Source organism: Doryrhamphus excisus, chromosome 7, assembly GCF_030265055.1.
Source record: "Doryrhamphus excisus isolate RoL2022-K1 chromosome 7, RoL_Dexc_1.0, whole genome shotgun sequence".
Lineage (NCBI taxonomy): Eukaryota > Metazoa > Chordata > Actinopteri > Syngnathiformes > Syngnathidae > Doryrhamphus > Doryrhamphus excisus.
The window spans coordinates 22,227,902-22,245,117 of NC_080472.1; the positions used below are offsets into that span (position 1 = coordinate 22,227,902).

The 17,216-nt window shown below is 48.1% G+C and overlaps 1 protein-coding gene across 2 annotated transcripts in view; it reads left to right on the forward strand.

Moving 5' to 3' along the window:
- syt1a (synaptotagmin Ia) overlaps positions 1-17,187 on the forward strand; it is a 93,073-nt gene extending 75,886 nt beyond the window's left edge. The window contains exons 5-11 of one of the 2 annotated variants that reach the window (XM_058078460.1): positions 230-402; positions 4,401-4,526; positions 6,831-6,998; positions 9,227-9,394; positions 10,820-10,937; positions 12,392-12,525; positions 14,146-17,187. In XM_058078460.1, the coding sequence (XP_057934443.1) occupies positions 230-402; positions 4,401-4,526; positions 6,831-6,998; positions 9,227-9,394; positions 10,820-10,937; positions 12,392-12,525; positions 14,146-14,352 (1,094 nt within the window). In that variant the 3' untranslated portion in view covers positions 14,353-17,187. The remainder of the gene's footprint in view (positions 1-229; positions 403-4,400; positions 4,527-6,830; positions 6,999-9,226; positions 9,395-10,819; positions 10,938-12,391; positions 12,526-14,145) is intronic. The other variant, XM_058078461.1, reaches the window with a different exon arrangement.
- The last annotated feature ends 29 nt before the right edge of the window (positions 17,188-17,216 follow it).

The following is a 17,216-nucleotide window of genomic DNA, read 5'->3' on the forward strand; positions in this document are numbered from 1 at the left end:
GAATCACACAGCTGCTCGGGAGGAAGCCCTAATCTCATTAAAAGTCAGCCGTGACAGCCGCGTGTGCGGCTGCTCAACAAAGCGGAAGCGTACGCGTACGGCTGCTTTCACGTTGGTGGACGTTAAACTTTCCGACACGGAAGAGGGGGGGAGGAGTCCGATGCGTGACTAACGCTAACTCCTCCCAAACGGGAATCTGACGTCGTGTTCCGATGTGCCCTGTCCGCAGTGCCGTCATGGGCCATCGTTTCCATCGCCTTTGTGGCCATCATCCTGGTGCTGGCCTGCTGCTTCTGCATCTGCAAAAAGTGGATCTTCAAGAAGAAGAACAAAAAGAAGGGCAAAGACAAAGGAAAGAACGCCATCAACATGAAGGACGTGAAGGATGGAGCCAAAACCGAGGTAACGGAACGATTGGAACAATTGTCCCCTAACGTAGACGTGACCTTCACTTATATATGCTAGGACCAGCATCTCCATCCAACACTTGGATTCTCCTCCTTCCTCCATTTCTCCAACTCTACTGATGATTTTCATGATTTCATGTTTGTCTAATGACCACCTGCTTATAGTTGAGGTAATGACATGGGGGCCCCCCCCACAAATGACCACGCAGGTTTCACCCTCACGCTCTAACGTTTGCCTTCTGCAGTGCTTTGCTAGCGCCACCGTGGAAACTCATCTTACCTCATCTTACGTCATCTTCTTACGTCATCTTTGGTCATCTTACGTCATCTTCTTACGTCATCTTTGGTCATCTTTGGTCATCTTAAGTCATCATCTTATGTCATCTTAACCATCTTATGTCATCTTCTTATGTCATCTTAATCATCTAAGTCATCTTACGTCATCTTAACCATCTTATGTCATCTTCTTATGCCATCTTAATCATCTTACGTCATCTTAAGTCATTTTAACCATCTTACGTCATCTTAGGTCATCTTCTTACATCATCTTAACCATCTTACGTCATCTTCTTACATCATCTCACGTCATCTCACGTCATCTCATGTCATCTTCTTGCATCATCTTACATCATCTTATGTCAACTTACGTCATCTTACGTCGACTCACTTCTTCTTACGTCATCTCACGTCATCTTATGTCATCTTACATCTTCTTCTTACGTCATCTTCTTTCGTCATCTTATGTCATCTTAACCATCTTATGTCATCTTACGTCGTCTCACGTCATCTTCTTACCTTATTTTACGTCATCTCACTTCATCTTCTTATGTCATCTTATGTCATCTTACATCTTCTTACGTCATCTTCTTTCGTCATCTTATGTCATCTTAACCATCTTATGTCATCTTACGTCGTCTCACGTCATCTTCTTACCTTATCTTACGTCATCTTATGTCATCTCACTTCATCTTCTTATGTCATCTCACTTCATCTTCTTACGTAATCTTATGTCATCTTATGTCATCTCACGTCATCATCTTACCTCATTTTATGTCATCTTACGCCATCTTCTTACGTCATCTTAACCATCTCATGTCATCTTACGTCGTCTCACGTCATCTTCTTACGTCATCTTACGTCATCTCACTTCATCTTCTTACGTCATCTTATGTCATCTCACGTCATCTCACGTCATCATCTTACCTCATTTTATGTCATCTTACGTCATCTTCTTACGTCATCTTAACCATCTCATGTCATCTTACGTCGTCTCACGTCATCTTCTTACGTCATCTTACGTCATCTAACATCATTTTCTTACATCATCTTGTCATCTTAACCATCTTATGTCATCTTACGTCGTCTCACGTCATCTTCTTACGTCATCTTACGTCATCTAACATCATTTTCTTACATCATCTTGTCATCTTAACCATCTTATGTCATCTTATGTCATCTCACGTCATCTTATGTCATTTTCTTACATCATCTTATGTCATTTTATGTCATCTTATGTCATCTTACGTCATCTTACATCCTCTTAATGATCTCACGTCATCTCCCGTCATCTTCCATGACCTCATACGAGCTGATATGATCTCATACGAGGTCACGATGTAAAATGAGGTCAGATGAGCTTCCTGGCCGTCCTGCAGGAAAGAAAGGGGAAGGTGGTCCTTTGTGGTGGCGTCCTCCAGACTGCTGCGTTGCCTGGTGTGTGTGTTTTAATGTGTGTTTCTTCCTTCCATGTCCTCCTTATCTGTGTTGTGTCTGATGATGGTCTGGGATGGTCGCTGGCGGTAGGTTCCCAATCGCTGTTGGATCTTCTTAAGCCTGCTGCTCTGATGTTTCTTTCCGTAGCCTCTTGATGCCAACGTGCCATGCAGCCAGATAGAAGTAACACGCATACGGCACATATATACTGTATATATGGACCTACCGCATGGTAGGCGCATATATACCAGGATAATAAGCACCGGGTGCGCCTTGACGAGGCCGGGCGACACTGATTTGTGGCGAGCGGCGTCTCCCTGGTGGGGTACTCCCAACAGGATGTTGTCACCGAGGGAACGGTGGAGAAGTAAAAGAGGAGCCCAGTAATGTGATCTCATCTTCCTCGCCTCCATCCGCGGGGATCAATTGCTGATTGGGCGACAGAAGCGGGACAGCCGTCATCCACCAATCAGTGTCCTCCAGCCGCTCGCTTTCACTTCAGCAGACTGACCAGTTACGTAGAAGCAACTCTGTTAGCCACACCCATTTGCTGGCATGACGCTTAGCATAAGGGGGCGGGACTCCTGATGATGATGATGATGATGATGACGATGATGGGCAGGGGGGTTGAAGGACAGAGAATGCTGTGCATGCCCAAAGAAAAACCTCTTGGACGCCAACTCCTCATGCTCAATGAATGACCTTGACAGCAACGCATGTTTAGCTAACCGTACCCCGCCCCCACCCGCCAAGCACCCCCCTCACCTGGCCTAGTTGCGGCCAACCTCACCACACCCCCGAAACCCCGCCCACCACCCACCGCCCCCTCCCCTGGATGGAAGACTTCACGCCAAAGGGACTCTCAGCTTTTCCACAAGATTCTCTCTTCTTCACTCCATCCATCTATCTGCTCTACGTCTATACAACTATACATCTATCTACTCTACGTCTATACTACTATACATCTATCTACTCTACATCTATCTGCTCTACGTCTATACAACTGTACATCTATCTACTCTACATCTATCTACTCTACGTCTATACTACTATACATCTATCTACTCTACTTCTATACAGCTATAAATCTATCTACTCTACGTCTATACAACTGTACATCTATCTACTCTACGTCTATACAACTATACATCTATCTACTCTACGTCTATACAACTACATCTATCTACTCTACGTCTATACAACTATCCATCTATCTACTCTACGTCTATACAACTATCCATCTATCCATCTATCTACTCTACGTCTATACAACTATCCATCTATCTACTCTACGTCTATACAACTATCCATCTATCTACTCTACGTCTATACAACTATCCATCTATCTACTCTACGTCTATACAACTGTACATCTATCTACTCTACGTCTATACTACTATACATCAATCTACTCTACGTCTATACAACTATCCATCTATCTACTCTATGTCTATACTACTATCCATCTATCTACTCTACGTCTATCTATCTACTCTACGCCTATACAACTATCCATCTATCTACTCTACATCTATCTATCTACTCTACGTCTATACAACTATCCATCTAGGCATCTATCTACTCTACGTCTATCTATCTAGTCTACGTCTATACAACTATCCATCTATCTACTCTACGTCTATACAACTATACATCTATCTACTCTACATCTATACAACTATACATCTATCTACTCTACATCTATACAACTATACATCTATCTACTCTACGTCTATACAACTATACATCTATCTACTCTACATCTATCTACTCTACATCTATCTATCTACTCTATATTTATATCTCTATATGTCTAAATCTACATCTCTATATATCTACATCTATATATCTACATCTATATTTATATCTATATGTATATCTATATATCTATATACGTACTAGCTACATCTACATATCTATATATTTACATCTCCATCTATCTCCTGTATCTATGGTGTCTATGTCTGTCCCGTGCTGGCCCATCCATCGGTGGCGGGCGGTGGTGGTCGTGGTGGCATCATGTGATCTTTCCTCCAGAAGCATCCAGGGAGTCCTAAAGAGGGGAGCGGTCCCTGGGCTTGAGTGCATCTCAGCATGTTCTGATGTTCCCCGCCATGGTCTTTTAGTGCTTGCTTCCCCCGTTTGCCCCCCCCCCCCCCCCTCCCTAAACACCATAAACCAAATGGAAGCTCTTACAGGAGTAGGTTCCCCCGGGAGGACCCGGGCGCCGGCAGCGGTGACAATGGGGCCACACTGACTGTTGGTGGGTGTCTCCTCCAGGCCTTGAAGGATGAGGAGGACGCCGAGACAGGCCTGACCGAAACGGAGAAAGAGGCGGAGCCCAAGGAGGACCAGAAACTGGGCAAATTACAGTACTCGCTGGATTACAATTTCACAGAGAACACGGTGAGTGGCGCTTTGTCGTACGAGCGTTAGCCCTCAGGAAGTCCCTCTGGGCCTGCCGCCTGTTTCTTTCTTTCTGCCTGATTGAGAAGCGATCCCCCAACGTGGCCGTCTGCTTTATGGCTGCTTCAGAACGTTCCAATGGCTGGCTTTAGAACGACGGGAAGGAAGAACATCAGCTCGCTATGGCCAGATGTTCTGTGACAGATAATGGATGGATGGATGGATGCTTGGGTGGATGGGTGGATGGGTGGATGGGTGGATGGATGCTTGGTTGGATGGATGGATGTTGGATGGGTGGGTGGCTGGATGGACGTTTGGTTGGATGGATTGATTGATGGGTGGCTGGATGGATGGATGCTTGGTTGGATGGATGGGTGGATGGATAGATGGAAGGGGTGGGTGGCTGGATGGATGGATGGACGGGTGGGTGGGTGGCTGTATAGATGGATGCTTGGTTGGATGGATGGATGGGTGGCTGGATGGATGGATGCTTGGTTGGATGGATGGATGGGTGGATGGATGCTTGGTTGGATGGATGGATGGATGGATGGATGGATGGGTGGCTGGATGGATGTATCTTGGTTGGATGGATGGATGTTGGATGGGTGGGTGGGTGGCTGGATGGATGTTTGGTTGGATGGATTGATTGATGGGTGGCTGGATGGATGGATGCTTGGCTGGATGGATGGATGGATGGATGGGTGGCTGGATGGATGGATGGATGGATGGATGGATGCTTGGTTGGATGGATGGGTGGCTGGATGGATGGATGGATGGATGGATGGATGGGTGGCTGGATGGATGGATGGATGGATGGATGGGTGGCTGGATGGATGGATGGATGGATGCTTGGTTGGATGGATGGATGGGTGGCTGGATGGATGGATGGATGGGTGGATGGATGGATGGATGGATGGATGGATGCTTGGTTGGATGGTTGGATGGATCTACATGCTACATGTACTACAAGCTACTGTGTGCTACTTGCTATCGTGTACTACATGCTATCATGCAGTGCATGGTACTGTGTACTACATGGTAATGTGTATTCCATGGTATAATGTACTACATGGTAATGTGTACTACATGTAACCATGTAGTACACTGGTAAGGAGTGGTACATAAGCTGTAGTACATTATAGTACATGGTAAGGAGTGGTACATAAGGTGTATTACATGGTGACGTGTGGTACATGGTAAGGTGTAGTACATGGTAAGGAGAGGTACATAAGGTGTAGTACATTGTAGTACATGGTAAGGAGAGGTACATAGGGTGTAGTACAGGCAGTACAGAGTACCATGCGGTACATTGAGAGTGTGGTCGCATCCTGAATCACAGGATGCGCTTCAGATGGCGCAGGGGCGTCAAACGGCATGTGGAGATGTTGCAGGGGGCATCCCTCATGACTGAAGACCCTGGTCTACGTGGTCATGACTCCCTTCCAGCACTTGACTAAGGAATATTTTGGACCGTCCTGGGTCTTCCACTGGTCTCCATCCAGTGGAGAACATTTGGGATGGATTTACAGAAACGTCTGGTCTGGATTTACCAGACATCTTCTGCACCTGGAGCAACATTCCCATGATCCTCTTGGAAACGCCTCATCAGGACTCTCTCGGTTTGCATACTTTTGGTTTCTATTTTAGCGGGAATTCAAGTTTTTGGAGATACGTATGCTCCTCAATGTTTCTTCTTTTACCTTTGGAATCTCCACTTAGAACCTCCTGAAGGCCCAGCAGTGCCAAACGTCCATCCTTGCCATCCCGTGTTGAGCTCGGGAGGAGTGAAAGTGAAAGTGAAAGTGAAAGTAAAGTATGGCTGCAGCCTAGTGGAGTGGGCGTGGCCAGTGGAGCAGACAGAGCAAACAGCGCACGTCCAGATGTGCAAACACGGGCTGATACGCTCGTTGGAGTTTGGTCAGCTCATCTCCACGGCGAGGCAGATAAGGGGGGGGGGGGGGGGGGGGTTGGATGGGAATCGTCCTTTCTGCCCCGACGGCCAATTAAAGGCTAATTAGTCCCATCGGAAAGACCCCAAAGCTCCAACGGGGGGTTTTATCACGATGGGGTTTCTTTTGCTAGCTCCCGTCGGCCGCCATTGTTTTGTTTTCCTGACAACCTCAGGCCATGGAGGCCTTCCAAGATGGCCGCCTAATGGGAGGTCGCTCCACAGACGAGCTGAGCGGGGGTGATGACCGGCGTCGTGGGTGTCCTTGGTCTTCCTGGTTATGCCGACCACGGCGCCAACGTCCGTCTGATCAGGTGACCGTTGTGGAATGATAGCACTTGTCTTTCATCACGCAGCTCATCGTGGGGATCATCCAGGCGGCCGAGCTTCCCGCCATGGACATGGGCGGCACGTCCGACCCTTACGTCAAGGTCTACCTGCTGCCCGACAAGAAGAAGAAGTTTGAGACCAAGGTCCACAGGAAGACCCTCAACCCCGTCTTCAACGAGCAGTTCACCTTCAAGGTAAACTTCTCTTAGCTCCTCATCTTCAACTTGTCAGCTGACATCTCCTGCTGCTCACTTCCTGGTTCATTTGCATGCGACGCCAATCCTGACGAGCTGGGGAGACGGCAGCCAGCTGGCGTATTAGCCAAAGCACACACGCACGCACACGCATGCACACGCACACATGCACACGCACACACATGCACACGCACACACATACACACGCACACACATACACATGCACACACACATGCACACACACATGCACACACACATGCACACGCACACACTCCTAGGATAGTACTACTACTACTACTACTATTACTAGTACTACTGCTACTAGAAACTGATATCAACATCTGTATGAGGGCCGAGTATGAATGTGTGTACTAATACTAGTCCTCCATCCAGAGTACCAATGTGTGTACTAATACTAGTCCTCCATCCATGAATGTGTGTACTAATACTAGTCCTCCATCCATGAATGTGTGTACTAATACTAGTCCTCCATCCAGAGTACCAATGTGTGTACTAATACTAGTCCTCCATCCAGAGTACCAATGTGTGTACTAATACTAGTCCTCCATCCATGAATGTGTGTACTAATACTAGTCCTCCATCCAGAGTACCAATGTGTGTACTAATACTAGTCCTCCATCCAGAGTACCAATGTGTGTACTAATACTAGTCCTCCATCCAGAGTACCAATGTGTGTACTAATACTAGTCCTCCATCCAGAGTACCAATGTGTGTACTAATACTAGTCCTCCATCCATGAATGTGTGTACTAATACTAGTCCTCCATCCAGAGTACCAATGTGTGTACTAATACTAGTCCTCCATCCAGAGTACCAATGTGTGTACTAATACTAGTCCTCCATCCAGAGTACCAATGTGTGTACTAATACTAGTCCTCCATCCAGAGTACCAATGTGTGTACTAATACGTACTAGTCCTCCATCCAGAGTACCAATGTGTGTACTAATACTAGTCCTCCATCCAGAGTACGAACATGTGTACTAATACTAGTCCTCCATCCAGAGTATGAATGTGTGTACTAATACTAGTCCTCCATCCGGAGTACGAATGTGTGTACTAATACTAGTCCTCCATCCGGAGTACGAATGTGTGTACTAATACTAATCCTCCATCCAGAGTATGAATGTGTGTACTAATACTGGTCCTCCATCCAGAGTACGAATGTGTGTACTAATACTAGTCCTCCATCCAGAGTATGAATGTATGTACTAATACTAGTCCTCCATCCGGAGTACAAATGTGTGTACTAATACTAGTTCTCCATCTGGAGTACAAATGTGTGTACTAATACTAGTCCTCCATCCAGAGTACGAATGTGTGTACTAATACTAGTCCTCCATCCGGAGTACGAATGTGTGTACTAATACTAGTCCTCCATCCAGAGTACGAATGTGTGTACTAATACTAATCTTCCATCCGGAGTACGAATGTGTGTACTAATACTAGTCCTCCATCCATGAATGTGTGTACTAATACTAGTCCTCCATCCAGAGTATGAATGTGTGTACTAATACTAGTCCTCCATCCATGAATGTGTGTACTAATACTAGTCCTCCATCCATGAATGTGTGTACTAATACTAATCCTCCATCCATGAATGTGTGTACTAATACTAGTCCTCCATCCAGAGTACGAATGTGTGTACTAATACTAGTCCTCCATCCAGAGTACGAATGTGTGTACTAATACTAGTCCTCCATCCATGAATGTGTGTACTAATACTAATCCTCCATCCATGAATGTGTGTACTAATACTAGTCCTCCATCCAGAGTACGAATGTGTGTACTAATACTAGTCCTCCATCCATGAATGTGTGTACTAATACTAATCCTCCATCCAGAGTATGAATGTGTGTTCTAATACTAGTCCTCCATCCAGAGTATGAATGTGTGTACTAATACTAGTCCTCCATCCAGAGTACGAATGTGTGTACTAATACTAGTCCTCCATCCAGAGTACGAACATGTGTACTAATACTAGTCCTCCATCCAGAGTATGAATGTGTGTACTAATACTAGTCCTCCATCCAGAGTACAAATGTGTGTACTAATACTAGTCCTCCATCCAGAATACGAACATGTGTACTAATACTAGTCCTCCATCCAGAGTACGAATGTGTGTACTAATACTAGTCCTCCATCCAGAGTACGAATGTGTGTACTAATACTGTGTACTATTGTGTGTACTAACTGGTGCATGTCCTCAGGTTCCCTACGTGGAGCTGGGCGGGAAGACGCTGGTGATGACGGTGTACGACTTCGACCGCTTCTCCAAACACGACGCCATCGGCGACATCAAGGTGCCCATGAACAAGGTGGACTTCAGCCACATCACGGAAGAATGGCGAGACCTGCAGAGCGCCGAGAAGGAGGAGGTGAGGCATGGTGGAACATCTGCTCAAGCCCTAATTGCAGACGTCCACGCCAGCGCCTCTGCTGATACCCGCCTGACTTTGCAGGATGGTTCAGGAGATCCCATTTTCACGCTAAATGTCACAGCATCCACGCGTGTTGGCGGGGAACCTCCTTTTTACCCTCATGTTCTTCTCATTTAAAGGTTAATGGCGGCTCTTTTCAGTTGAAGGACATCGACACGCTCGCTACGCTCTACACGTTCTTCACATCTCTCCACATCTCTCCTCAACTCTCCACATCTCTCCACAACCTCCACATCTCTCCACATTCCCCCACATTTCTCCACGCTCTCCACGTTCTTCACATCTCTCCACAACCTCCACATCTCTCCACATTTCTCCACGCTTTCCACGTTCTTCACATCTCTCCACATCTCTCCACATCTCTCCACATCTCTCCACATCTCTCCACATCTCTCCACATCTCTCCAAACTTTCCACATTTCTCCATGCTCTCCACGCTCTCCACGCTCTCCACGTTCTTCACATCTCTCCTCAACTCTCCACATCTCTCCAAGATCTCCACATCTCTCCACAACCTCCACATCTCTCCACAACTTTCCACATCTCTCCACATCTCTCCACATCTCTCCACATCTCTCCACGCCTCTCCAAGCTCTCCACATCTCTCCACACTCTCCACATCTCTCCACAACTTTCCACATCTCTCCACAACTTTCCACATCTCTCCACGCTCTCCATGCTCTCCACATTTCTCCACGCTCTCCACGTTCTCCACATCTCTCCACGCTCTCCACATCTCTCCAAGCTCTCCATGCTCTCCACGCTCTCCACTTCTCTCCACTTCTCTCCACTTCTCTCCACTTCTCTCCACATCTCTCCACATCTCTCCACATCTCTCCACATTTCTCCACGCTCTCCACATCTCTCCACATCTCTCCAAGCTCTCAACATCTCTCCATTTCTCTCCACATCTCTCCACATCTTTCTACGCTCTCCACGCTCTTCACGCTCTTCACGCTCTCCACATTTCTCCACGCTCTCCACGTTCTCCACATCTCTCCACGCTCTCCACGTCACTTCACATCTCTCCACTTCTCTCCACATCTCTCCACATCTCTCCACATCTCTCCAGATGTCTCCACATCTCTCCAAGCTCTCAACATCTCTCCATTTCTCTCCACATGTCTCCACATCTTTCCACGCTCGCCACATCTCTCCAAGCTCTCCATGTCTCCACATTTCTCCACATCTTTCTACACTCTTCACATCTCTCCACGCTCTCCACGTCACTTCACATCTCTCCACATCTCTTTGTCCGCCGCTCATGACCAGCACACGAAGATCAGCAGAACCAGAATGGCTTCATAGGAAGGTTTTCTTTCACGGTGTCCGTCTCTGACTCTGGCATGTTCTCACCCACAGCAAGAGAAGCTGGGCGACATCTGCTTCTCCCTGCGCTACGTTCCCACCGCCGGAAAGCTGACCGTCGTGGTCCTGGAGGCCAAAAACCTGAAGAAGATGGACGTGGGCGGTCTGTCCGGTGAGGACCACTGATGCTTGCGTCACAACAAGAACCATAGACTCCAAACGGCACCTGGGGGGGTCAGGGAGAAGTGCTCCCCCCCCTGGCCCTCAGCCTTAGGAGTCCACAAGGAGGTGCACGTGGTGCATCTTTGAAGGTCTTTCACACTCAACTTTAGGAGGTCCGTGGACCACAGCTGGACTCATGGAAGGCATCAGTATTCCATGAGAATGGAATGCCTCAGCCTTCCTGGGAACGTCTATTCCAGGGTGCTGGAGAACGTTGGTGGAACCTCTGCTACAAGGGGTTCAATGCGGTTTTCGTCCTGGTCGCGGAACACCGGTTGCTCCTCAAGCTTCCGGGCTTATTGACCGCGGCCCATCATGTGACGCCGTGCGGACGTCGCCGTGGTCGCCGACACGCGTGTCACACGGATGTGCTCTGATGAGAAGCCTCCTTTCTCCAAAAGCATGTCCTCCACATGCTCATCCCCTGATTCAAATCCCCTCAGGCGTCGAGGCATGCGAGTCTGCTCTTCGTTGTCTCGGTCCCTCACATGAGGAGCACGTCACCCCTCCTTTAGCGTACGTGCATATTTACCGCTAACCTTTGAGCATGATTACTCAGAAATTTCCTCCAGAAGTCGTCTGCTCAGGTTGTGCTGGTTCATCTCCTGGCGTGCGGGTTTTATTGGAATCAAACTGGGATTATTCTCCTCCAGCTCGTCTTGTCTCTCATCTGTCTTGCAGCCAGCAGCAGACGCGCGCACAGACGCGCTGGCGTGGAAGAATCTGCCCATCATCCTTAAATGGAGCTGGGATCCTTCCTGATGGACTTCCCGGGATTCACCACGTGTGTGTCTGTGGGAAGTGAGCTGACACGGTGGCAAATCCAAGATGACGGGAGGTGGGGGGTGGAGGTGGCTGGGGGGGGGGGGGGTCTAAATTTAACTTGGCAAGCCACTGCTTTGGTGTGTGCGTGAACGGAACACGATGAGCTCAAATCGGGCGAGGTGCGACGCTCTACTCGCAGGTGGCGTTGCCGCAATCGCGGGCGTGGCCATCCATCCATCCATCCATAAAATGAGAGATGTTCGCCCAATCATGTTTCCCGACTTCTCCTCGGCTGCTTGGCGAGTCCATTCAGACGTCCTTCCGCTCCGTCGGAGGTCACGTGACCTTCTGCACTGGAGCTCCACGGCAGCAGGGGGCGACCTCGGCAGCTTCCTCCCGAGGTCATAAATCATACAGATTGCGCCATCTAAGTTGGCGTCGTTGACGCATTCAAGCGTCGAGTGTCTTGGCGCCGACTCCTTCCGACCGACTGGCGGCAACCCGCTAATGAGATCCGTGTCGTGCGTTTGCTCCGACAGCGCTCTCCTTGTTTCGCATCGGACGTGACATTTCCAGAAGAAGAAGGAGGCGGCCGGCGAGGCTCACTCTGCTTCCCGCTTCTTTTCTTTTCTGCCGTAGATCCGTACGTGAAGATCCACCTGATGCAGAACGGCAAGAGGCTGAAGAAGAAGAAGACCACCATCAAGAAGAACACGCTCAACCCCTACTACAACGAGTCCTTCAGCTTTGAGGTCCCCTTCGAACAAATCCAGGTCCTTTTTTCTTTCCTTTTCATTTGGCCCAGGAAAGACCGAATGCATGGTCACATATTCCTATTATTATTATTGTTGCTATGATTAGGATTATTATTACAGTCTGGCACAACACAGCTATTACAGTATTACAGTAGTAATCATTGACCAGTATTACAGTAGTAATCATCGGCCAGTATTACAATAGTAATCATCAGCCAGTATTACAGTAGTAATCATCAGCCAGTATTACAATAGTAATCATCGGCCAGTATTACAGTAGTAATCATCAGCCAGTATTACAGTAGTAATCATCGGCCAGTATTACAGTAGTAATCATCCGCCAGTATTAATCATCGGCCAGTATTACAGTAGTAATCATCGGCCAGTATTACAGTAGTAATCATCGACCAGTATTACAGTAGTACTCATCCACCAGTATTACAGTAGTAATCATCGGCCAGTATTACAGTAGTAATCATCGACCAGTATTACAGTAGTACTCATCGGCCAGTATTACAGTAGTAATCATCGGCCAGTGTTACAGTAGTAATCATCCACCAGGATAGTAATCATCCACCAGTATTACAGTAGTAATCATCGGCCAGTATTACAGTAGAAATCATCAACCAGTATTACGGTAGTACTCATCGGCCAGTATTACAGTAGTAATCATCCACCAGGATAGTAATCATCCACCAGTATTACAGTAGTACTCATCGACCAGTATTACAGTAGTAATCATCGGCCAGTATTACAGTAGTAATCATCGGCCAGGATAGTAATCATCCACCAGTATTACAGTAGTAATCGGCCACTATTACAGTAGTAATCATCGACCAGTATTATAGTAGTAATCATCCACCAGTATTACAGTAGTAATCATCGGCCAGTATTACAGTAGCAATCATCGGCCAGTATACAGTCGTAATCATCGGCCAGTATTACAGTAGTAATCATGGACCAGTTTTACAGTAGTAATCATCAGCCAGTATTACAGTAGTAATCATCCGCCAGTATTAATTATCGGCCGGTATTACAGTAAAAATCATCGGCCAGTATTACAGTAGTAATCATCGGCCAGTATTACAGTAGTAATCATCGGCCAGTATACAGTTGTAATCATCGGCCAGTATTACAGTAGTAATCATGGACCAGTTTTACAGTAGTAATCATCAGCCAGTATTACAGTAGTAATCATTCGCCAGTATTACAGTAGTAATCATCCGCCAGTATTAATTATCGGCCGGTATTACAGTAAAAATCCTCGGCCAGTATTACAGTAGTAATCATCGGCCAGCATACAGTAGAAATCATCGGCCAGGATTACAGTAGTAATCATCGGCCAGTATTACAGTAGTCATCATGGGCAAGTATTACAGTATTAATCGGCCACCAGTATTACAGTAGTAATCATCGGCCAGTATTACAGTTGTAATGATGTACGTAGTAACGGTCATGATGACGGTAGTAATAAACTACCCTATTAAAAAAATTAATCATGACTGCTACTACGTTTATTACTACCTTCGTCATGAGTGCTACTACGTTTATTACTACCTTACTACCTCCAGGCGTCGTCCAGCTTCCTGCTCCACGCTGCCCCCTGCTGTCAAACAGTCACGTGTTCCTTGTTTGCAGAAAGTGCAAGTGGTGATCACGGTCCTGGACTACGACAAGATCGGCAAGAACGACGCCATCGGCAAAGTCTTCGTGGGCCTGAACAGCTCGGGCACGGAGCTGCGCCACTGGTCCGACATGCTGGCCAACCCGCGGAGACCCATCGCCCAGTGGCACGTGCTCAAGCCCGAGGAGGAGGTGGACGCCCAGCTGTCCACCAAGAAGTAGGCAGGCCCCCCCCCCCCCACGCTCCTGCCTTGTAGTACTCTTTAGCCAGTCTGTGTAAATACCTCAGTGATACATACCCGTACGTGTCGCCCCGCCCCCCCCCCCCCCCCCCCCACCACCGCCATCCTTTTTCTATCAGGGTCTCTGGTTTGGCTTTTTCCTCCCCGCCCCCCCTTTGAAGCAATATGAGGTGTATCGCTAGCGCATGACGGACAGAAGGTGTACATATCCTGTAGGCGGGGTTTCTAGTTGCTGTGTTTCTATGTTGTTTCCTAATATCTGGATGTTTTTCATGGGATGTTCTATTTTAAAGGATCTAGAGGAAAGCCAACGTGACGTCCAATCGAACGCAGCGACCGTGACGATGCTAAGGACAAAGCTAGCAGGCCATTAACTGCTTGGTTTCTCAGCCCCCCCCCCCCCCCCCGCCCCCCTCCATGACCAAATGACAAAAGCACCAAGCTCGTGTCCTCTGTGTGTGTGTGCATCTTCTCTTTGAACAATCTTTGCTCGGAGCCGCTTGCTGTCCATCACGGCGGAGAAAAAAGAAAAAGTCTTCCCGGCTAATTGAAACACTGCCACGTGCTGGTCGCCGGCGCCGCCATGTTTTTACTGCCAGCTTTACACCGACGTGGCCGGCCGCTGCGCGCGCACGCTTTCTCCTTCAACTTCTTCTTCTTCTTCTTCTTGCGTTGTGGTTGGCCGCAGGGGGCGCCACGCCCACTTTCACTTCCGTTGCCCTCGTGCCTCATCTTCCTGTCGCCGGACGATGTTTGCTCGTGGAAAAGGCGCTGAAGCGAAGGAGCCAAAGACTTGATTGGCGCCAGGACGCCCCCCCCTCTCCCCCAACCGCCCCAGCCTACCGGTTAATGGTCGTCCAATTTGCTAGCTGGAGGAGGACTTTGTAAATGTTGTCAATGTTCTCGTGTAGTTGCTCTAACCAAGACGCGTCGCCGCCGACTGCTTGGTGTGCCACTGTGATGCCGTGCGTGCGTAGACATGTAGGATACCTAGGATGCCTAGGATACCTGGGATACCTAGGATGCCTAGGATGCCTAGGATACCTGGGATACATAGGATACATAGGGTACCTAAGATACCTAGTATACCTGGGATACATAGGATGCCTAGGATACCAAGGATTCCTGGTATGCCTAGGATGCCTAGGATACTTAGGATACCTGGGATACCTGGGATACCTGGAATACATAGGATACATAGGATACCCAGGATATCTAGGATACCTAGTATACCTGGGATACATAGGATGCCTAGGATACCAAGGATTCCTAGGATACCTGGAATGCCTAGGATGCCTAGGATGCCTAGGATGCCTAGAATACCTATAGGATACCTAGAATACCTATAGGATACCTGGGATACATAGGATAACAGGGATTCCTAGGATACCTGGAATGCCTAGGATGCCTAGGATGCCTAGGATACCTAGAATACCTATAGGATACCTGGGATACCTGGTATGTCTGGGATACCTGGTATGCCTAGGATACCTGGTATGCCTGGGATACCTGGTATGCCTAGGATACCTGGTATGCCTGGGATACCTGGTATGCCTAGGATACCTGGTATGCCTGGGATACCTGGGATACCTGGTATGCCTGGGATACCTGGGATACCTGGTATGCCTGGGATACCTGGTATGCCTAGGATGCCTGGGATACCTGGTATGCCTAGGATACCTGGTATGCCTAGGATACCTGGTATGCCTAGGATACTGAGGATACCTAGGATACCTGGGATACATAGGATACCAAGGATTCCTAGGATACCTGGTATGCCTGGGATACCTGGTTTGCCTGGGATACCTGGTATGCCTAGGATGCCTAAGATACCTAGGATGCCTAGGATACCTAGAATTACCTAGGTTACGTAGGATACATTGTTACCTTGTGATGTTGTTGCCTTTCACCCCACCCCACCCCCACCAGAGAGCGCTGTGCGATACGTTCGTGTGCGATACGTTCGTGTGCGATACGTTCGTGTGCGATACGTTCGTGTGCGATGCGTTCGTGTGCGATACGTTCGTGTGCGTGTTCAGGCCATCGTCTTCACCAGAGGAAAGAAATCAAGGCGTACGTTCTAGAGGGGCGAGGAAGCAGCACACGTACATTCCAGTTTGGTTTTCTTCTCGCCCAGCGGTTCCAGTTTCAGGGAGTCCAAAGCGGTGTAGATATTCCCATCTTCTCCGGTACATGTGGAGTCGATATCAAGTATCCCGTTTGTATCCCCATCCCGATGTCCAACGTCCATGCGGCCTGTGGTGCTCTTCTTACGTTGCTCGTGGTGTACTTTTGCATTTTCAGTCTCTCCAGACGAACGGAAGCGTATTGCTTCCCATTTTGTTCAACTCTGGTCACTTCCTGTCTACCCAGCCGCACTGTCTACCCTCCGTCTCTCCGTAGAGAGACACGATGGGTTGAAATATTCCCCGTGGGCACAAGCCGGGGGCTCCAGGGACGGGCTGGCAGTGCACAACCACGAAACAAAAGCCATTCAACTGCACAGCAACACCGAGTTCCCCCCCGTGACCATTCCCTACCAAAGTCCGCTCCCAAATTCCCGGCCAAAGCCGCGCTGTGTCAAGTGTAGGAAGATCCTCGTTGCCTTGGTGTGCTTGAATATCTGCTCTGTAATCTCCTGCTCTTGAACTCTTTTCTCCCGACATGAGCTGCTTGGCTCATCGCATTCTTTTTTACATCCCATCTTTTCCACTTTGTGTAGTGATTCACCTCGTGGAGTTTCCTGACTGTTGTTCTCCCACTTCATATACACAAATGACCAATAAAAATGCTTTCTTTCCTGTTCATACGGACACCCGCCATGTCTTCTTGTCATGCCGCACC